The 20,379-nt window shown below is 29.2% G+C and overlaps 4 protein-coding genes across 6 annotated transcripts in view; 2 read left to right on the forward strand and 2 right to left on the reverse strand.

The window, feature by feature from the left end:
• LOC106785918 (protein amalgam-like) overlaps positions 1-5,946 on the reverse strand; it is a 72,993-nt gene extending 67,047 nt beyond the window's left edge. The window contains exons 1-2 of one of the 2 annotated variants that reach the window (XM_014746751.1): positions 5,804-5,946; positions 5,511-5,595 (exon numbers count right to left, since the gene is read on the reverse strand). In XM_014746751.1, the coding sequence (XP_014602237.1) occupies positions 5,511-5,559 (49 nt within the window). In that variant the 5' untranslated portion in view covers positions 5,560-5,595; positions 5,804-5,946. Of the gene's footprint in view, positions 1-5,510 lie in introns of both variants that reach the window. The other variant, XM_014746749.1, reaches the window with a different exon arrangement.
• A 2,845-nt stretch (positions 5,947-8,791) lies between these two features.
• Positions 8,792-10,632, forward strand: LOC106785920 (protein MIS12 homolog). The gene is made up of 4 exons (XM_014746754.1): positions 8,792-9,102; positions 9,637-9,806; positions 9,972-10,109; positions 10,183-10,632. The coding sequence occupies exons 1-4, from the start codon at positions 8,988-8,990 to the stop codon at positions 10,447-10,449; spliced, it is 690 nt and encodes a 229-aa protein (XP_014602240.1). The 5' UTR covers positions 8,792-8,987; the 3' UTR covers positions 10,450-10,632.
• A 2,166-nt stretch (positions 10,633-12,798) lies between these two features.
• Positions 12,799-16,580, forward strand: LOC106785904 (RNA-binding protein 47-like). The gene is made up of 5 exons (XM_014746730.1): positions 12,799-13,476; positions 13,855-14,029; positions 14,963-15,267; positions 16,152-16,284; positions 16,465-16,580. Exons 1-5 carry the CDS (start codon positions 12,799-12,801, stop codon positions 16,578-16,580), a joined length of 1,407 nt encoding a protein of 468 aa, XP_014602216.1.
• Positions 16,581-18,662: 2,082 nt separating this feature from the next.
• On the reverse strand, positions 18,663-20,319 carry LOC106785919 (chaoptin-like). Of its 2 annotated transcripts, none has more exons than XM_014746752.1 (3): positions 19,781-20,319; positions 19,315-19,674; positions 18,663-19,221 (listed from the first exon to the last, which is right to left on the reverse strand). In XM_014746752.1, the coding sequence occupies exons 1-3, from the start codon at positions 19,984-19,986 to the stop codon at positions 18,831-18,833; spliced, it is 957 nt and encodes a 318-aa protein (XP_014602238.1). In that variant the 5' UTR covers positions 19,987-20,319; the 3' UTR covers positions 18,663-18,830. The 2 variants fall into 2 exon arrangements, with proteins under 2 accessions (XP_014602238.1, XP_014602239.1); XM_014746753.1 differs by having other exon boundaries at positions 18,665-19,221; positions 19,315-19,671; positions 19,781-20,317.
• Positions 20,320-20,379: the final 60 nt, after the last annotated feature.

Below are 20,379 nucleotides of genomic sequence, written 5' to 3' on the forward strand. Positions count from 1 at the left end.
CGGCACACTTTAAAAGCTCGAGTTTTACTACCGCGAAGGGGAGATAAGATTCTTATGTAAATGCGTAACACACGCTCTGGCAACTTGCTTGCTTTTATCTTGTACATACTCTTCCATTCAATGTAACTAAGAGAATGAGATTAAAAAATAAAAAAAAAAAATAAAAAGTATCAACTCTCCAAAAGGAAAGAAAATCATCTTGTTTTTCTTTCTTTTTTTATTATTTTTTCTTTTCTTTTTTTTTAATTTTTTTCTTTTTAATAAGAAAAAATAACAACAAATTGAGTAAAAAGATTTATTACAATAATTTAATTATACACGCGAGAAAAATAATAACTATGAAATAAATTATTATATAGATGAAAATATACGGATTCTCCAAAGTGTGAATTTGAACGATGACGATGCACCGGAATGAACCGAAATTCCAAAGTATGTGTATTTATGTGTGCGTGTAGGTGAAATATATATCCATGTCCAAAATATCCAGAGTTCAAGCTTCGAAATCAGTTAACCATGCGCTCGTTCAGTTTAACTCGAGACGAGTGGTATCGCATTTCCTCATAGTTTCTAACAGCTTTTCTGACGTTATTTCTAACGTCCTTTCTAACATTCTGATTGACCGATGCAGGTAATACACACACATATATATATATATATAGATATATATTTAAACTGGTGTTCATTCGAGAGATAATCTTAGAAAATTCTTCGAAGAGATAGAGAGATAAAAAGAAAGATTGAAACATTAGGAAGAGAGAGAGAGAGAGAGAGAGAGAGAAATAGAATGAGAATGAATCTTCCTATCCAAAAAGTTTTTCTCATGCGGGTTGACCTCCCATATATGCTGACATTTTCTCCCACTCTTCTGCTAATAAAGCTCAATTACTTAATTAGTGGGTTAAAGCGGGATACACACACTTGTGACGCAACAACCATAGATAAAATATTCCTAACTTACGTATTATATTCTACATACAAAGTGTGTCTACGTATAAATGTAGAATATGAGCGAATATATGTATGTGTGTGTGTGTGTGTGTGTTCTATGCCTGTGATAATTTTAACCCACTTGACGAAATTTATCTACAAATATACGCATTCGTATTCGACCTAAAAATTGAGAAAATAATTGAACTCGATAAATCGGAAAACACTAGGAAACGTTAGTTATCGATAAAAACTTGACCCCCTTTTTACACGCACGTCCTTCGCACCTTTAATACGTATGCATGTAAGTGTATACTTATATGCCATTCCAATGGATTTTTTATTACTTATGCTTCAAGGTATTAACTGGTTTTTGTAATTAACTAACTTTATTATCTTGTATCTATCTTTCACTTCATAAGAATGACTTTTTTCTTGTAATAATAATAATAATTATATATATATATATACATAATGTTACATACATTTCTTTATTAATAATCATTCTTGCTCAAAGGCTTAAGAAAATTAATACAAAATTAAAGGTTAATACGCATATAAAATATTTTTGTAATATATCTATTATATATTTATTTGATAATAATATACATTTTGATGACAATAACATTCTGCAGTATATTAATTATTATTATTATTAATATATGTTATAAAAAATATAATGTTTTTTTATTAATATTAAATATTATACAAGAGTGAGTTGAAAAGTATTGAGCATCAAACTTTTTTTTATGATAATAGTGAGTTTGCCCTAAAAGAAAATGGTTTCTATATTAGACTCAAAACTTTTCAACCCATCCATATGTATTTTATTTAATTGTAATATTTCAATGTTGTAGGAAAAGAAACAAATTATTTTGAATGTTCTAATGTGTGGAAATGCAACAACGATTTCTATTCGTTTCTAACGGCGAACTAATGTTAACGGGTAAACAGTTTTCCATAGAAAAATACCTTAGTTCGCAATCGATAAATAATTCAACTCGTTCGTCTATCGAAAACGCGAGTAATTTTAAAACGTACGTTCATTTGAATACGAATTTTTAACGGATTGTCCGACGCGAAAGTTAAAGGAAAAAAAACAAACGTTTCAAGGGGAAATACATGGGTCCTTGTAATGCCTATCGCGTTACGCAACATGATGATGGGTATTAAAACTAACTAATACACTAGTTCAACATACACGTATACGAGGTGTCTCGCATATTACGCATGATTATGTCTTCCCTCTTTTCCTTTAACTTTAACTTTTTCATCAAGATGATATTAGAAATCAAAAAATCATTGGTGGGGTCATAACTTGTCCATTAATCTATTAATACAAATTTTGAAATTAAGTTTCTTTCAAAAACGCTTATTTAAAGATAATTAAAATTTGTGAATAAGTCATTTGATGTGCAATCGAATTTGAACTTAGGATTCTATAATTGTTTATTAAAACAAATTATTTATTTTCCAAGTATTTTTAATCAAATTTTAATTATTCCCCAAACATTGTGTATTTAAATAAAATTAAAATATTAGAATATATATGTGGAAAAAAAAGATTCTATTTGGTCTACGTGAACGATTGTGCCGATAAAAATGCAAACGCAAAGAGAGACATTGAACGTTTTATAAAAATCACGAAGAGTCTAACCATTTGATATCACATTCTCGAATCACCAAGTCAAATCAAAAGTTAACACTATGAAAAATTGTACGCATATAGGTGTGTATGTTGATAAGTAAATGCGATTCTCTGATAAAAAGTTTTCCGTTGTATTCTTTAGTTCTTCTGTCTTATTTTTATCAGTTAACCTTATCAACTTATTGTGCATTGAACTCGAGATAATATACGCAATGATAGTTATCGCGTTTAATTATAACAATCTCTTATTAAATATCAAATATTTTATTTTTCTTGATAACTTTTTTCTTAAATTGTAAAAAAAAATCGAATTTGTGATTGGTTTCACAGGAATATGAAGTTTTATCAATAAGTAAATAAACCTATGAGATACGATTCTTTATAAAGTTCACTTTTTCGTAAAGCATAAATTTATGAATGAAAATCATGAGAGAATTTAACGAGCGTTCCATTAAAAATTTAATTAACAAAATAAATATATTTATACGATCGCGAAATATTGTAAAAAGTTATCATTTTTTCGCGAGACATTAATTCGTGATTGAAATTCATATGAAAGAATCTGACGAGCAATCAATTTAAAATTTTATCACAAAAAAAAAAAAAATAAACCAATATTCTTATGTGATCCAATTATTTAAAAAGCTATCACTTTTTCATGAAGTATAAATTCGTGATCGAAATTCATGAGACATATATATGACGAGCAATCGATTAAAAATTGTATGTCGACAAAAGATATCAAACATGTGATCCAATTATTAAAAAAAATTAAAAAAAGGATCACTTTTTCTATCGAAAATAAAATCAGAAATTTCAAATTACAATTGAAAATGATCAATTAATGAGAAAATGACGAGCTTTCTGATCTCGTGAACCTAATCATCAAATACAAAAAAAAAAAAAAACACGTGATCCAATTGTGTAAAAAAAGAAAAAAAGAAAAAAAAAGATACAAGATTAAAATGATCCATGACCATAACAGATAATATACCAAAGATATTTTCTATTAAACTCGTTAAGAGAGAACTTATCTTTCTTAGAGAAGAATAAAAAGGGCTTGGTGAGATTTGTTCATTCCTAATCTATGAGAGCGGTGCGTTTAGGTGGCTACTTAGGATGATCGTCACGTAGGAAACGAGTTGGCCCTTGGTGGCCTTAGCCGGTGTACGAGAAAAAGAGGCCGCTCCTATTATTAAGGAAAAAAAAAATGAGAAGAAGAAGAAAAAAAAAAAAATAAATATATAACGTTCATGGGTTTTCGTTGAAACCAGCACGAATCCATCCATCTCTCTCGCTCTTTTCACCATAAGAAAATAAAATAAAAAAAGAACTAGAATGAGAGAAGAAGAAGAAGAAGAAGAAGAAGAAGCAGAAAAAGAAGAATAAAAAAAGAAGACGAAGAAGAAAAGTTTAGCAAGGATATCCCGTGCTTGGATACTGTTGGCTAGCAGCAATAGAAACAGCATCAGCAACAGTAACAGTAACAGTAACAGCAGCAACAGCAGCAGGCCAGTCATCGGCCATCGGCTTCACCTCATCCTCCCTTCTCTCCCCCAAAAAGCATCTGCGGACTCCCGAAACACGTCAGCGCAGCATCCTTCTTCTCTTCTACCTGAGAACGATTTAAAGAGAAAGAAGGAAAGAGATGGAACGAGACATTCTCTCCTCACCTGGCCCCTTACTCCCTCTCTTTCTCTCTTTCTCTTTCTCTCTCATTCGCATCACGTTTATACCAACTACATTATTTCTCTTTATCTTATTTTTCAGTCCATTCAGAGAACCGGCTATCGTCCAGTATTACTTCTCTCTCTCTCTCTCTCTCTCTCTCTCTCATTCTCTCTTTCTCTTTCTTTTTCTGTTCTTACTTACTCTCATACCTTCTATCTTTTGTCAATCGATCTTGTCCACTGAACCAAACCATCTCTTTCTCTCTCTTTCTTGCTTTCTTTCTTACTCACTCATTGCAATTCCCTTGAAACATGAATGACACTGACGGTCAAATCGTACTTACTTTTTCGTTTATCTTTCTCTTTCATATTCCAGGAAAAAAAATATTTGGCAATACTTTTTTTTTTCTTTTTCTTAATCCATTTGTATATGGACAAAATTTGTTTATTTTACTGTCTATTTGACTGAATAATGTGCGCGCAATTTCGTACACGTAAGAAAAAACAAGAAACTTTAAGGACTAATACATAAAACAATAAACAATAAAAAAAATAAATAAACGTTTCCTTGTATTTTCGGTGCAATATTATTTTTCTCGTTAAAATAACAGGAAAAGGGTTTGTAATGTAAAATGTAAAATTACGATCGAATTGAAGTGGAAGATGGGATGAGTGGAAGAACGATTTTATGACGGTCACGGTTACTTTGATCATAGATTCAACATGCGTGTCCTCTGTGACTTCGTTCCGCGTAGGTGTACACGGAGAAAATAAAAAAGAAATAGAAAAAAAATATCTGTAAACGTACGCGGAAAAACAATTAAAAATTTTTTTTCTTATCGGTAATTGTTCTTTCTGCAATGGTTAAGACTCCGGAAAGGTTTTACGGACTTCAACGAACGAATGTACAATGAGAATCGTCAACTACGATGTTGATGATCGTACGGTATGAATTCAAACAGAGTTTAATTAATATAAATACACGAGTTAGCCTCATTGAAACAACAGTGTCATTAATATCTAAACGAGTTTTACATATTCATATTCAAAATTAGAATACAATTAAGAGAGGAAAAAAACCAATACTGTGGAATAAAATTTATTGCGAATTTTTAGCCCTTCCTTCAGATCTCAAAAATTAACTTATGTGCAATTAGAAATATATTATTTCAATTTGTCAGAATATTATTCCAAGGCTTTTTTTAAAATTATTTTGTTGTTATTAATTATTCATTTACATAATGATATTTATATAAACTAACCTTGAACGACGAGGAGTAAAGTAATCAAAGCGATCACTCGGATATGCATCCTTTTAATCTTAATTTTCCTTGAGATGAAGGATCACTGTAATCGATGACGACGAATTGATTGAAATTATTTGTCAACAAAAAAAAGAAAAAATATAATAAAATTTCTTTAAGATAACAAAGAGAAAGGATCGACACAATGGCACTTGTGATTAAATTAATGCAACAAAAAAAATGCAAAAATATAAAATAAAAAACGTTTCACTAAAACTCAGGCCTACGTTCGTCTCTTGTTAAACGATTACCTTAAGAGTAATTAATCGTTAACTTTTACTTCACGAACGTGGAAGAGTATAATCAAAATCGCGTCCCGAAGGGTATTACACTGAATAGGGGAAATCGAACACGTATCCACCGATTCGATGTGGATACTAAATAGAAACTGAGAGAACGGGCGCGCGTGGTATCCGAAGAACGACGGCGAATCGCGCCCCCGGCTTTTTACGGGGACCTGCGCACTACGATTGCGCGATAAACGCGCTGCTCTATTGCGCAGCCATGCATATTACCGCCAAAATCAAATTTTACATTTGATTTTGTATTAAAACTTATCTATACTTTTCCTAATTTATTATTATATGTTCGTTTTATATTAATATATGTATATATTATAAATATGAATAAACAAATAATATAGTCGAATAAATTTGAAATAAAATTATAGTAAATAAGAAAAGTGTATATAATGCAGGTCGAAAAGTTTCCGATCTCGACGAACAAGAACTTGTTTTTTTTCTTTTAAATAAAGATGAATTTGACCGAATAAAGAATTATTTCTATGCTAGGATTAATATTTTTCAACATAGAAAAATATGAATAAATAATAATAAAATAAAATAAGAATAAACATAACTAATATGTAAATAAAATAATAATAATAATTAATAATAATGAAAAATTCTTAACTTTATATTTTACTTTTTTGATACATTTGATAAATTAAAAATCCATCGGTAAAAGAATTCTTTTTATACATTGTTGCATTATGAATCAGTTTTTGTAATCTTATGATCTATGTAGTCGAACACGTTAGACGATACCACCTAACACCAGCTTCGCGTTGTGAATGTGGAGTTATTGGAATGAACGCACGTGACAAGCGTAATATACACGCATTCGTGCACGTTTAGCTAGCTAACAATAAGTACAAGCTTCTTCATTTCTATCATCCATTCACTTCATATTTAATATTTCTAATTGGAATGTGCTAAACGAGTTTAGGTGGAAATGATATTTTCTTAGGTGCAAATTTACGGACGTAAATTTGAACTGTTTTCCTTAAGAGAGTTTCAATGAAGAAGAAGAATAAACAAAAAGAAGACAAATTATCTCCTCATTTGTAATCTCGCGTCGAAACTAAAAGATTTAAAAATACAGAGTGGGTCAAAAATTTCTAAGTAATTATAATATAAAAATTAATTAATAGAACCACTCTCTCACACATATATATTTAACTTTTATTGGGTTAACCAATTAGTAATGTAGGAATATTTAATACAAAAATATTAACATGTCTTTTATTTAAATAAAAAATATTCAAAATTAGTTTTTTATTTAAATATAAAAAATACTAAAACATTATTAATATATAAAAAATACTATACAGTATTACTTATTAAGTTATAAAATATCAAACATTTGTTGCAAATAAAAACTACGATTTCTTATCCCACTTATATATATTTAAAAATAAACTTTCAACATTATTTATCGACGTAATCCGAAATATTGTTAATAAAACTGCAAACCAGAAAAAAACTGACTTTAATTGTCTAAATTAATAAATCATCTCTATCCTGACTGCCTGTATACAATTCTTGATAAATCGTAACGAACATATATATTTGTTACAACTAATGTATTGCTTGCCTATTAATAAATAGGATATGAAATACGAATCTTACTTCCGCTGTTTGAAACGTATACACTCGTCATCGATATTCGATGATACAATTTGACTTACGAATGACTAACCGTGCTACAAAAAAGTCTGATGTCATATTTGTGGCCATGCGTGCATCCGATTACCAAATTATTTCGGGCCTATTTTTTTTTTCTTCATCTCATTGTTTTCTAAATAAAAATTTATTACGCGAGAAAGAAGATCGTAGAAATCCATTGTGAAATCTAGCCACAACTTTCCTCGAATATTTATTCTTCTTTTATTTTACGCCATATTAATTTTTCCAAGTAATCATCATTCCAAATAATTGTCTACGTAATCGATGATTAAATACAATCGTTTTATCGTCCTTTACAAGTATAAGCACAAAATATTCCAAAGTGATTACGAATACGTTAAAAAGCGGAAAATTCCGAAAATAAGTTTAAATAAAAAACATGAATTTCACACACATGATTATTGATATAAGCGAAACTAGTTGTAGGAATTTTTGTAACCACTAGGAATTACCACAATTTGTTACCCCAAACTATTGATTATATTTGTAATATAATTTTTCTCTTTAACCGCTGAGGAAACAAAAAATCCGCTCACGAACTTTGACGAAATGATGAGGGTATAGAGTAAAATTTAAAGACAGGAAACGTTTGTGTTTAAAATTGATAAGACTAAAGGTACAGAAATATTTGAATTTCGTATATCCGCCAGGTGAATGCTTAGTATTCAACTCCTTGTAAGTATGTATCTTCTAAACTACAAACAAAGCCTTCATTTAAAAGTATATCGTAATTTTATGAATCATTTTTAGATATGAAGATACCTATTGGAAATGTTTAATTATCTCACGCTGCTGACAGTGGTTTGAAAAACATTTGTTCAGTCTAATATTTCATAGCTTATCGACAGGGAACAACTTGATGCTTCGAAGCGAAAAATATATAGAAACGTGCCTCGTAAGCAAACATCTAGTGTCGACATCTAACGAAAGGACTTTGTAACTATCGTATTAAGGACAAACCTGCAACGTTACCAACCGAACTAATAATTTTTTCTGTAATCATTAAAAAAATCATTTAACCAATTGTTATGATTTTTATATATATATATAGACACAAATAATGATTTACAATAAAATTTAAAAACAAATGAAGTTAATCTTATGTATAAAAAAATAATTAGTTTGCCATTAAAATTGGATTATTCTTATATATCGAGAGACGGAATTCCATAGTTTTATTTAGCTAAAACATGATTGGTCGGCATCTCGTAGCGGTCCTAAACCCCACCACGAGCGTTGGATCAAACCGGATGCGTCGAGGAACGACGAGAACAAAGGACGCTTCTGTACGCGCAAGCAGAGAGGACGCCATCTTCGTTTGTCAACGGACGTCAAGGTGTCTGGTCGTTGGAAGAGGAGGTTGTTCTTTAGAAGAAAGAAAGAAAGGAATAAAAAAGAAGGAAGAAGAAAAAATAAAACAGTCATTAAGAATAACAAGTGCTCGTAAAGATAATCGCATAAAATTGTAATGCATATTTCGAATGAATACAATGATATGGCGTCTACCGAATTTGAAAAACGCAAAGAGGAAGAATACGAAATGCAGCTGTTGGGCTTTCACTCGAGAGCCGTTAATGCAACACGTAAGAGAACTACCACGATGATGAAGCTGTTTTGCTGCCGCTGTTTATTTCGTTCCCTGTTTAATCCGACAACGAGATATTTACATAGACAAGAGTCTTTTCTTTCCATTTAGGGTTATGATGTTTCAGTCGTTGGGCGAGTGAACTCTGGGTCATGTAGTTTTGATCATGACTAGAGTCACACTCGTCCAACGCTTGAAATAATTTCACCAAACGCATTACACCATCGACTGAATTTTGAAACTAACTTTCCTTTTTATTTTTCTTTCTTTTGCTAAAATTCAGCTTTGTTCTCAAATAAAAAATTTTATTTTATTATTCCTCTGATATTTATGTCCTTCTCCATTTGTTCTACCCTTATCCAGCATGATACAATGTAGAGATTTTTATTTTTATTTTATTTTTTCCTTTTTTTTTTCAATTGCAATTTTATTATTTATACTTATCCTAGCTTTTTATTTTTGCTAAATACAAATCGCTTGTCGATGCCTTAGCTTTTTTTAATATATCCATATGTTTCTTCTTCTTTTTTAGTGAAAAATGTAGTTTATGAAGCTATAGAATCAACATGTAATAAGTTATGCCAAACTTTGCAAGATAAATACAATTGTGATGAGGATGAGTCAAAAGAGCTTAAGGAGAATAAAAAAAAGCTAATACAAACTTATAATGAACGTGCAATGCCGCATTTAAAACTCATAGAGGTAACTGTAACTTAAAAAAAGTTATTTGTTGCTTTTACTTTTGTTTTTATAAAAGTAACGAAGACTATATCTTTAATTTCTTTTTAGAATAACTCTATGTTATTTGTAGCCTTTATTTTTGTTTTTATAAAAGTAGCGAAGTCTATATCTTTGATTTCTTTTTAGAGTATCGTTAAGAAATACATTTCTATACCTAAAAATGTGTTGTTAGATGAAGATAAATGCCAGAGTGTTCAATATACCGTAGAAGAATATGAACTATTAGAGGAACGTTTAAAAACTTTACAGCAAAGAGCTAAGAAGGTATGCAAAAATAATGTATGATTCTAACATCACATCATCGTTAATATGGTTCTTTATCATATTATATTTCCAGGCTACTTTGTTAAACGCAGCATTGAAAGAAGAACTAACTATGGTAGATCAATTAGAAAGTTATATCGCTAGAAGCAACAAGATGTGTGATTTACTTGAGAATTTTTCTATGCATCAAGATAACAACAGTAAAGTTATGGACGAAGCACTCAAACATTACAAAGATCTTTATAAACAGTTACTTACTATGCAACCTGAAACAGAAAAAGTGAAATATAATTCATTAGAAGATTTCAAAGGTAAAGACCACAATTTTGATAACCTTTGATGGTTATTCCAGTCGTTGATTTTCAAAACGTTCTGCAACATTCATCGCAACGTGCAGTGTTTACATAATATATTTGTATATAGTACATAAGAAATTTTTATATCTAAATCTTCTACGGATCTCAAATGAATTTTATAGATACATATTTTTATCATTGCAATAAAGTTTTTATATTATCTATATTAATTTTATTTTATATAACTAAAGTACACAAGAATGTTTCAAGAAATATCTAAGCTCAATAAAAATATTCAAAAATTTAGTACTAAACAATAGTCTACAACAAATATTTCTAAGTCCTGTTTTATCGACATGAACTTTCATCGATATCGTATCAACAAGTGCTGCTACCTATCCCTTCAATAATTTAAAACATCACAATTACTTTTCTTAAAAATAAAAAAATAGACTGACCTTTGTTTTACATTTTTATAAAATTTTAAAAAGTGATATTTATCGTTAACCTAATAAGAAGAAGAAATTTATCGTTCTTAAGAACTGCCATTAAGGATATTAAAAAGATCATACTCCTATATATATGTAGTGTACTAAACAACTTCAGACTATCCGCCATTACAATGTAACAAAATGGAGTTCACGTAGAAATCTTGTTGAAAATAATTTACGTTTAAACAAACGCGTGGAATAAAAACATGAGATTTTACCAAGTATAGAATTATTTAAAAATAAAAATAATATTAAACAAACATTAGAATAAAAAATAAAAAAAAGCAGACAAATTATTTTTTGATAAGAATTGATCCAATTTGTTTCATTAATCATTTTTTGATGAATCAAAAAAGTAAATTAATCATAAATTTTTTTCTTCAAATTCTCATCAAAAGAATGAAATTGAAGAAAATATTAATTTGAAATAAACGAATAAAATAGAATTGTTGAAAAAAAAATAAAAATTGATTAGATAGATAATATATACAACTATTCTTGAAGATGATCGTTTGCCGGGAAAAGTCGAAATTAGGAGTTCTAAAAAGATGTACCCCATCCAATGGTATATTCCAATGAATATAAAATTTTCTAGTATCATCGTCGAGGTCGTTTGTCCTAGAGTAAATTGTTCCGCGCTTATAATCTACTAAATCTATCACTACAAACCCATGTTTCAATGGTGATCCCTTGTGGCTGGGTCTCCATTGAACCCTCAATCGTGCATCGTAGTATCGGATTAATTATTAATCTCATTAGCAAAATATATAATCGTTATAAATATTATATAATATAAAAAATATAATAATCGTTATATTTTATAAATATTCATTTAATGCAAATATTTGAAAAGACAAATTAATCACAATTTTATGACATTAAATAACGATCATTGTAAAAAGAATCAATCACGATCGACTCTCGGAAATAACTGATACTTCCCGAATAAATTTTCTACATTTATTGCTAACAATTAATATATATAATCTTTAAAAAAATTAATATATATAAATATAATTTCTTCTATATTATAATTTTTTATTTAAAGTTAATTATTTGAATTGAATAAACAGTTCTAAAACTTTAATACGGAATGAAAAAAAAAATAATTCGAGAAATGTCTTAAAGTAACGGTCATTGTGAAGGAACCAATCACGTTTGATGTTACAAAATAATTAGCCAACTCTCCAACATACCCACCCACACACTACACGAGACGATAACATATTTTCTATAATAACTATTTCTAACAATAATAAACCACACAAATGAATACATTTCTTTAAAAACTAAAACCTTTCTCCATTTAATTAAAATTATTTGAGCATAATAAAAGCGTACAATAATTAAATGAATTAAAATACAATCGTAATGCGTATCGTTATCGAACAATGTAAATGTGCACTAATGAAAATTTCAATTATTGTCCGAAAACAGCTGAACGTCTGGATCCCGAAGAAAAACGGTCGATGACAAATTCGCGAACCGTTACAAAATTCTTTCTTTCTTTCTCGCACTCATTAGGATAGATAATTTCATCTTTCAGATGCTTAAACGAGCATGAATCGAGAAACATCATCGTACATTTGTTTTGATTGGTCTGTAAGAGATAGAAAAGGACAGTAAGTTTTAAGCAGGATTATCGGAGTTTGGTATGAAACATAAGATATACAAGTTTATTGGTTGAAAAAGATGACAGAGAGATGGAGAGGTTAAGTTAAGGAGTAGGAGGAGGTATGGGTGGGGGAGAAGAAAGTAACGAAGAAGTAACCAGTAATCGAGTAACGTTCGGTTTGTTAATTTGATTGCTTTTATAGAGTCGACGTTTACATTTTTGATTTCTGTTTTTGATTAGTATAATACAAAATCGTAGAAAAATAATTTATTTAGGAATTTATTAGGATGGAGGAAATAATTAATGGTGAATGTCGATTGACCGCCAAGTTATTGGAAATGTTGAAAAATACCAATTACGAATTGGTACAGGAAAATGGTCAAAGACGATTATCCGCACCAGAAATTTATCGCGACGGGAAAGAACGAGAAAAAGGTGCGGAAGTATTTGTCGGTCGTCTTCCTCGTGATTGTTATGAGGACGAATTAATGCCGATATTAAGTAAGGCCGGCAGATTGATGGAACTTAGATTAATGCTCGATTTTTCGGGATCAACGCGTGGTTACGCATTTGCTCTCTACGAAGATTCGAAAACTGCTAAAAAGGCATGCATGGAATTGGACGGTTATGAAATTCGACCGGGACATCGTATTGGCGTTGTCAAATCGATCGACAATTGTCGACTTTTCTTTGGCGGGGTACCCAAAAATAAAACGAAAGCTGAGTTTATGGAAGAATTAACGAAACTTCTCGAAGGGATCATCGATATTTATTTGTATCCAAATGCTTCGGATAAATCACTCAATCGTGGATTTATTTTTGTCGAATTCAAGGATCACCGTGCTGCTGCAATGGCACGAAGAAAACTTATACCCGGTAGAGTTATGCTTTGGGAACATGAAATTGCTGTTGATTGGGCCGATCCTGAACCCGGCGATCCGATCGATGAAGAAATCATGCAAACTGTAAGTTTTTTATTCTTTTTTTATCTAATAAATCGAGCGCATACGAAAAAGTCGTGAAGAACCACCTTGAATTTCGCGGCATTTGGAACTTTCGTAACTGGTTCCTAAAATGTTTCTTTTTTCGTCAAAAAAATGATTTTTCACTCTAGTATGTGCATAAAATATATATTCGAATAAAAAAATTAATATTTTTTTTTCTTATTCTTTTTTTATAATTAAAATTAAATTTTTAAAAATATTCATTTTGTAATTCAATAAATTTTACCTTCTACGGTCATCCGCCATTTTTTTGTAAAGTAAATTTGAAATAAAAAATATGGCGCCTAATAAAATAAATTTAGAAAATTGTCTAATTTGACAATTATTAATTATGCACAGGTAACAGCTTTATTTGTAAGGAATCTATCTTTGAATATGCCGCAACAGAAGATCAAGGAAATATTTCAAAAATCAACGAATATACCTATTTTGAAGTTGAAAAAAATCAATCATTTTGCGTTTATACATTACGAATCACGACAAGCCGCACAAATAGTAATGGATATAATGTCGCGTGAGTCAAATTTTTGTGTATCTCTTTATAAAATTTAAATATATAAAAATATATAAAAAAATATATATAAACTCAAAATCTTTTAAACGTGATGTAAAAATTGCGGTAATTTTACTAAACATTATATATGTTACCGGAATAGTGGGAAATCTGGCAATGTTAGCAATTCCCTGGCATTGCCCTCAATGCAAAATGTTTTTTGACAACGTAGGAAATTTATTCATATCTCTCAGATTTCTTATTGTTAGATATTCTGTTGAATGACAAATGAGAAATCGTTAAAGTAAAAAAAAACAGATATAAAACATTTTGTTCTAAACCCGCTTATCTTCCGTTACGATAAGGAACAAAAGATACAGATTTTCCATGGTAATCTCTATGAATATCGGTCTAAACGTAAGATAATCTTCTACTACAATACCCTACATAATAAAACACCGGCATAGAGTAAGTTCCAGTTTCTACAAGTGCGCATAGTTTAGCGGCACGCACAGTCTCAAAAATCCGCTCCATGCTCGTTTTCGTGTGTGTGTGTGCGCGCGCCTGTTATCCGATAATGTATTCTTTTCAATATTGCCTAAATAGCATTTGGTGTTCTATTATAAGTATTATGTCCAATACTTAGGAAAAGTCCGTAACAATTCTTCTGCTTCCTACGTTGTCAAAAAACGCTTCGCATTGAGGGCAATGCCGGGGAATTGCTAACATTGCCAGATTTCCCACTATTCCGGTAACATATACATATATATATATTGATCATCTATTTTACAAAATATTGACTCAAAATGTTTGAAAATACTGATAAAATAAATAGAAGTATTTTAATATTTCTTTTTTATTTTTAAATATTTTATTTGATGTTTAATTTATTACGTAACTATTTACGTTTAATTTCTAAATTTCATACGTATGTTATATTTTTGGTAACAATAGAACGCAATAGCATTGTAGAGCAAGAAGGTTGGGAAATTCGTTGGGCGAAACCGATTTGTGCATCTAAACTCTTAGAGAGGCAGAAATGTATAAATGAAGCTGCGTCAACTGGTAGAAATGCTCGTTTCAAGCCATTATTGTCGAAGAATTACTATCTTCAAGCACTTCCAGAGGTATACGAGGAAAATAATAATAAAGGTACCGCTCACGTCATCGCATTACAAAGTTTGGTTAAGGAAAAGTTAGGTGCAATGTGCTCCTTTGAATGTTGGAGAGCAGTTGATACTCCTGGATATATTTGTAAGGTAAGATCGACAAATAAATTCATAATTACGAGAATTATAAATTACATATTTTTATATCTAAAAACTTCCCTAGATTTATTGCTAAAGATTTAATTTTCCTTTAATATTTTTTGTAAAAATTTAAATAGATTTACAGTTAAAAAAAAGAATTTTAATATTGAAAATAATATTTAACATACAACTTGTCTTTTTGTTTTTTTTACTTTTCTTTATTCTGCATTAATTTATACTAATAATACATTTGTTCAGCAGTATATGCGTGTATAAAACGTTTAAATCAGAAATATTAAAAATCTAACAATAAATGTCAAAGTGAAGGCTACAAAAAAAAAAAAGAAAAAACATAAGAATATTGTCCAATTATTAGTCTTTTTTATGGCGAGCACGTCACTGGTTTTTTTTCTCGGCTACAGGCTAAAAAAAGAAAAAAAAAAGAACTCGCCAGCAAGAATACTGACTTCTTTTTTTTTCTCTTACTCGTGATTTTTTTTTAATACGCGTAACGTTATAGCAAATACGTAAATGTATCTAATTCCTTGGGAGGACTTCTTCGTATTTTCCAACCATATTAATTCCAGGAACTTTCCATGAGGAAAGGGAGAGAGGGAGAGTGGTGAAAGGGAAAAAAGAGGTAGGATTCAGGGAATCTAAAGTCGCTGTTTAGGTAGTTTTTATAAGTAACGAATATTTCTCAACGTGTATTAATTATCAATATTTTAATTACTGCAATGTTATATCGTAGATTATAAATTTTTTTATAGATAACTAAAAAAATAAAAATCGGACACCTGATTAATTAGTGTAATGTACCAACATTGGCCGGATTAAATGAGTTATACTAAATCACGATATTTGCCAGAGATAATTTCTTTTTTTTATTATAGATAACTATTTTCAAAGGAAATGCCACACTTTTTGAATATCATGGAGAAGTAATGCCTTCGAAAAATAAAGCAATTAGTTCGACATCGTTAAAAATGTATCATTACTTGTCTAAATCGTATACAAATCATCCTGGTAAGATTTTGTCTTTCTTTTTTCTTACAACAAATCAAAGTTTAATCGACAAAAAAATAGTTTCTGTTAGATTAGAAACTTTTCACACAAAACTCATGTATATAATTATAATATTATTTCAATATTTAATCTTTTTTTAATTATTATTTATTTTAATTATTATTTTATTTTTTTTTATAGGCAATCAGAAAATTGCACAAGATTACACGCAACAAAACGTTGTGGAATTTGATGGAACGCAGTTTTATACATTGATAAATCCATTGTACAATACCTCTATTAATGGAAGTTATTAATTTCTTAATCGTAATCAGTAATACGCGTCGTAGAAATCTACGAAAGAAATAAGTCAAAATTAATGTTCAAATGAAACCAAATTATTTTTGAAAACGATTAACTACAATCATTAGAGATTCTAAATTGATAAAATATATAATAACTCGCACGAAAACTTCACGTGATTTTGAAGTTTACATTTACAATTTTAAACTTTCCAATGAAATGTTACAATAATTATATACCATATTGATTATAATCAACTTTGATATCAAATTCAATGAGTATATAGAAACTTTTTATATAAAATTCGCTTTGATGGGTTTGTAATAATCATTTAAAAAAACATATTCTAAATGACATCGCTTTGTAACGAATCTAATTGAATTTAAAACAATGTACAGGTCAAATGTTATTCACTTTTAGCGTGAGCCGTAATAGTTAATGTGTTTTATTATTAACATTAATCGCTAATGTATTTACAGAATCGTTACTTCTAATCATTATCTACGTAGAAGAATCTTAAGTTAGATTTATATTGAAACATAAATACTCTATCATTGTTTTATATGACATATATGTTTAAAGTTATTCACATTTAACATAAAAATAACATAATATAAAAAATAGATCATTATAAAAAAAAAATATATATATATATAAAAAAGATTGTTGGAATTTCCAACTAGAGAAAAAGTTATTATTTTTCTTTTATAATATTAGATATTAAAAATATGAAAATAACTTTTTTATTTATGTTTTTTTTTCATACGTATACAATGACTTTTATTTAATTATATATATATATATATACATATATATAAAAATATTATTATATATAATAATATATAATATTATTTTAAAAAGCTAATTGTAAAAGATTATAAAGTATCTACTCGTTTTATCGTAGAGAAACTAATAATCTTTAATTTACTTACAACGTTAGCATAGGATAAGAAATTAACGTTTAGTTTCTTTATACTTAACATTTATGTTACATATTTTATAAATTGATAAGAATAAAAGCCAAATGGTTAGAAATGATCTCAATGTTCTTGTTCATTTCTTTTAATAGACATTATGGAATAATAAATGTTTCTATGAAACGATACTATGTGTAACAGTTATTAAGAAAATGTAATTGCATAATGATCTTATGTTTAGATGTTAAATTATAATCCGACAAGGTACGATTATCTTCTAAAAAATAACCACCGCTCCATAATTTTATTCTTATTGGTGACCAATCTTGATTTCCTTCTGATTTATAGATGCAAGAAATTCTTTGCTTCAAAGATTTAATTGTTTCATACCAATACGTACGAATCTTTCTTTGACGTCCGTCGAGAGTCAGGATTGTGATAGTTCCAGGTTGACAACTACATTCTATTTTAGGTAAGAAATTTATATAATTATATACAAATAAAGGTTTACGTATTTAAATATAACGTGTATTAAATTTCTACCACTTTTATAGCAGGACATTGATAAACGAATGAGCTCTGTAAGAAAATGTTTAATTTTTATTAAATATGCTTAAAGTTGAAAAATTCACAAATTGTATGATCGCAAATGATGAAATTAATTTAAAGGTTAATACATTTAAATTGACGTTTCCCTGACAATATGTTAACAAATCATTGCATACAGAAGAAAAAACATGCCCGGAGCAGACGTGTTTATTTTTGTCTCTCCCTTCTCCGAAAATTTTTGTATCCCCACCATTTATTATCTTCCACTGGCGAGCAAAAGAAGAAAAGAACGGAACATGCGCAGAAAAAGAAACCTTGCGTTGCGACAAGTGACGATGGTGAGGGTAAACGATACAAAACAACGAGACAGTTTCATTCGTGCGTTACTTCTCGCTCGTTGAGGGAGGACAGCTTTTCGGAGAATTTACCATGTGACATATTTGTTTGTTTATATAAATACAACGAGGACATTAATAATATTATATACTTTATAACGATAATAATTCAGTAATAATATATATATCTTTAATTAATTAATAATATCAGAAAATTTTTTCAAAGAAATTAAATAATATTATATATGTGTAGAGATATTTAAAATAACAAATTGTTTTACAATACTGTAATATTTATTTAAATATAAACTAATCAAAAATTTCAATATTATTTATACAGTTTAATAATTAACGACAATCACAATATAGATTTTCATATAGTATTCGGATAACATTTTTTTTGTTAATTATATTTAGTTACATCTTCATATACGTGAATTTATTATATATTTATGACGTAGTATTACAGTTGAGAATTAGAATTATAACTTAATGAACTATGTGCTCGTATCATAGGAAGTAAAACTCTATTATAATCTTGAAGGATCATACGTATTGTTTGATAATCCGTGTTTTGAGTAACATTCTTTGGTCTTGCGCAGCTGATCAATCTCTTGGCTTCCGGAGCGCATCCAACATCGTTTGCCCATCCAATAGGAGAGAAGTGCAAAGTATCGTACGTAAAGTCCAACAGTTTCCTGACAGCACAATCGATTACACTATCATTCGGAATTTCACCCTCACCGCTTTCCATGCAATCTTTTATCGCGTTGCTCATCCAATTCCAATCATCCCATTCGCTAGAGTAATCAACATTTTGGTTCTCCATTTGCCAGGTTAACATGGCACGATATCTGGAATTACATTAACAAACAATTTGTTTATTTTTAAAAATCGAAATACGATCATTTTTTTCTTTTTTTGTACATTTTATATTTTCTACTTACCCCCAATTCCAAGGATTTTTACCAAATCTAATTCTTTTCAAGTTCCCCATATAAACGAACATGTTATAGTCTATAGTTTGAAAGTTATTATAATCGATGTAAAAGTTTTCCAAGTAAGGAAGCAACGGGAAGACGTTATAATCCATGGTTTGTATTTGATTGAACGATAAGTCGAGAGTTCGAAGATTATAAAGGTTTACGAACCAATCATCAATTATCCATGTCAACTGGTTACCCCATAGTATTAGTTCATTCAAATTTACTAATCCTATGAAAGCTCGAGATTCTAATACTTTGATATTATTTTCATGTAGATCCAAAACTCGTAAAGTTGCGCTAAATTTTACGAAGGTTTGTCTTCTCTCGTTAAAATAAAGAAAAAATATATATATATTTATTATAAACAATTATTTCCTTCAAGAATTGTAACATTGTTAAATTTTAAAATTAATTTATGCTCGCTCACCCCTCGATAGTATTTAAATTAGATCCATAAATTTTAATATTCGTTGTATTACTTTGTGCCGATTCCAAATAGTCACGTAAAGTCTTTAATTCTGTACAATCGAAAGTTATTCTATTCGAAAATGTCGACGTTATTGTTCGACAAAATTTCTTCGAATAGGTGTGACCAAATAAATAGAAAACGAGGAACAAGAATAAAAACCTCATTTTTGTTTTATATTATTTTCTTTTTTTATCCTTTAACGTCAAGAACTTGGCACACGAAGGAGATCTCGCGACAAACTGAATATTTTTAACGATATTATTATCAGTTACATAGTCGCACAGAGTGGTGGGTGTCTTTCTCGTTTCTCATTTCAATGGAAGGATGATAATATTATCTTTCGGAAACTTCCGGATACGTTTTTATATACTTTTACAATTCTCATGTAATAATTTCTCTTATTTTTCTTTTTTTAATATTGTAATACATACTTTGCCTTAGCCATGAGATTTTTACATTTATTAAAATTTCATTTTGTTAGTCCAGGTGTATTATATTTTGTACGATTTTGCGGTATCGATGAAACGAAATAATTTTATTTGAATTTGTATTTTTCT

This window comes from Polistes canadensis, unplaced genomic scaffold, assembly GCF_001313835.1.
Source record: "Polistes canadensis isolate GaletaPanama2010 unplaced genomic scaffold, ASM131383v1 scaffold_59, whole genome shotgun sequence".
Classification (NCBI taxonomy): Eukaryota; Metazoa; Arthropoda; class Insecta; order Hymenoptera; family Vespidae; genus Polistes; species Polistes canadensis.

What these genes read in the sequence shown, in the direction of transcription:
- LOC106785920 (XM_014746754.1), top strand. Translation starts at nt 8,988, where the DNA reads ATGCATATTTCGAATGAATACAATGATATGGCGTCTACCGAATTTGAA. An exon ending in CGCATTTAAAACTCATAGAG is followed by an intron (nt 9,807 to 9,971) that starts GTAACTGTAACT and finishes ATTTCTTTTTAG; the next exon opens with AGTATCGTTAAGAAATACAT. An exon ending in TACAGCAAAGAGCTAAGAAG is followed by an intron (nt 10,110 to 10,182) that starts GTATGCAAAAAT and finishes TTATATTTCCAG; the next exon opens with GCTACTTTGTTAAACGCAGC.
- LOC106785904 (XM_014746730.1), top strand. Translation starts at nt 12,799, where the DNA reads ATGGAGGAAATAATTAATGGTGAATGTCGATTGACCGCCAAGTTATTG. An exon ending in ATGAAGAAATCATGCAAACT is followed by an intron (nt 13,477 to 13,854) that starts GTAAGTTTTTTA and finishes AATTATGCACAG; the next exon opens with GTAACAGCTTTATTTGTAAG. An exon ending in AGTAATGGATATAATGTCGC is followed by an intron (nt 14,030 to 14,962) that starts GTGAGTCAAATT and finishes TGGTAACAATAG; the next exon opens with AACGCAATAGCATTGTAGAG.
- LOC106785919 (XM_014746752.1), bottom strand. Translation starts at nt 19,986, where the DNA reads ATGAGGTTTTTATTCTTGTTCCTCGTTTTCTATTTATTTGGTCACACC. An exon ending in AATTTAAATACTATCGAGGG is followed by an intron (nt 19,675 to 19,780) that starts GTGAGCGAGCAT and finishes TTTTAACGAGAG; the next exon opens with AAGACAAACCTTCGTAAAAT. An exon ending in AAAAATCCTTGGAATTGGGG is followed by an intron (nt 19,222 to 19,314) that starts GTAAGTAGAAAA and finishes ATGTAATTCCAG; the next exon opens with ATATCGTGCCATGTTAACCT.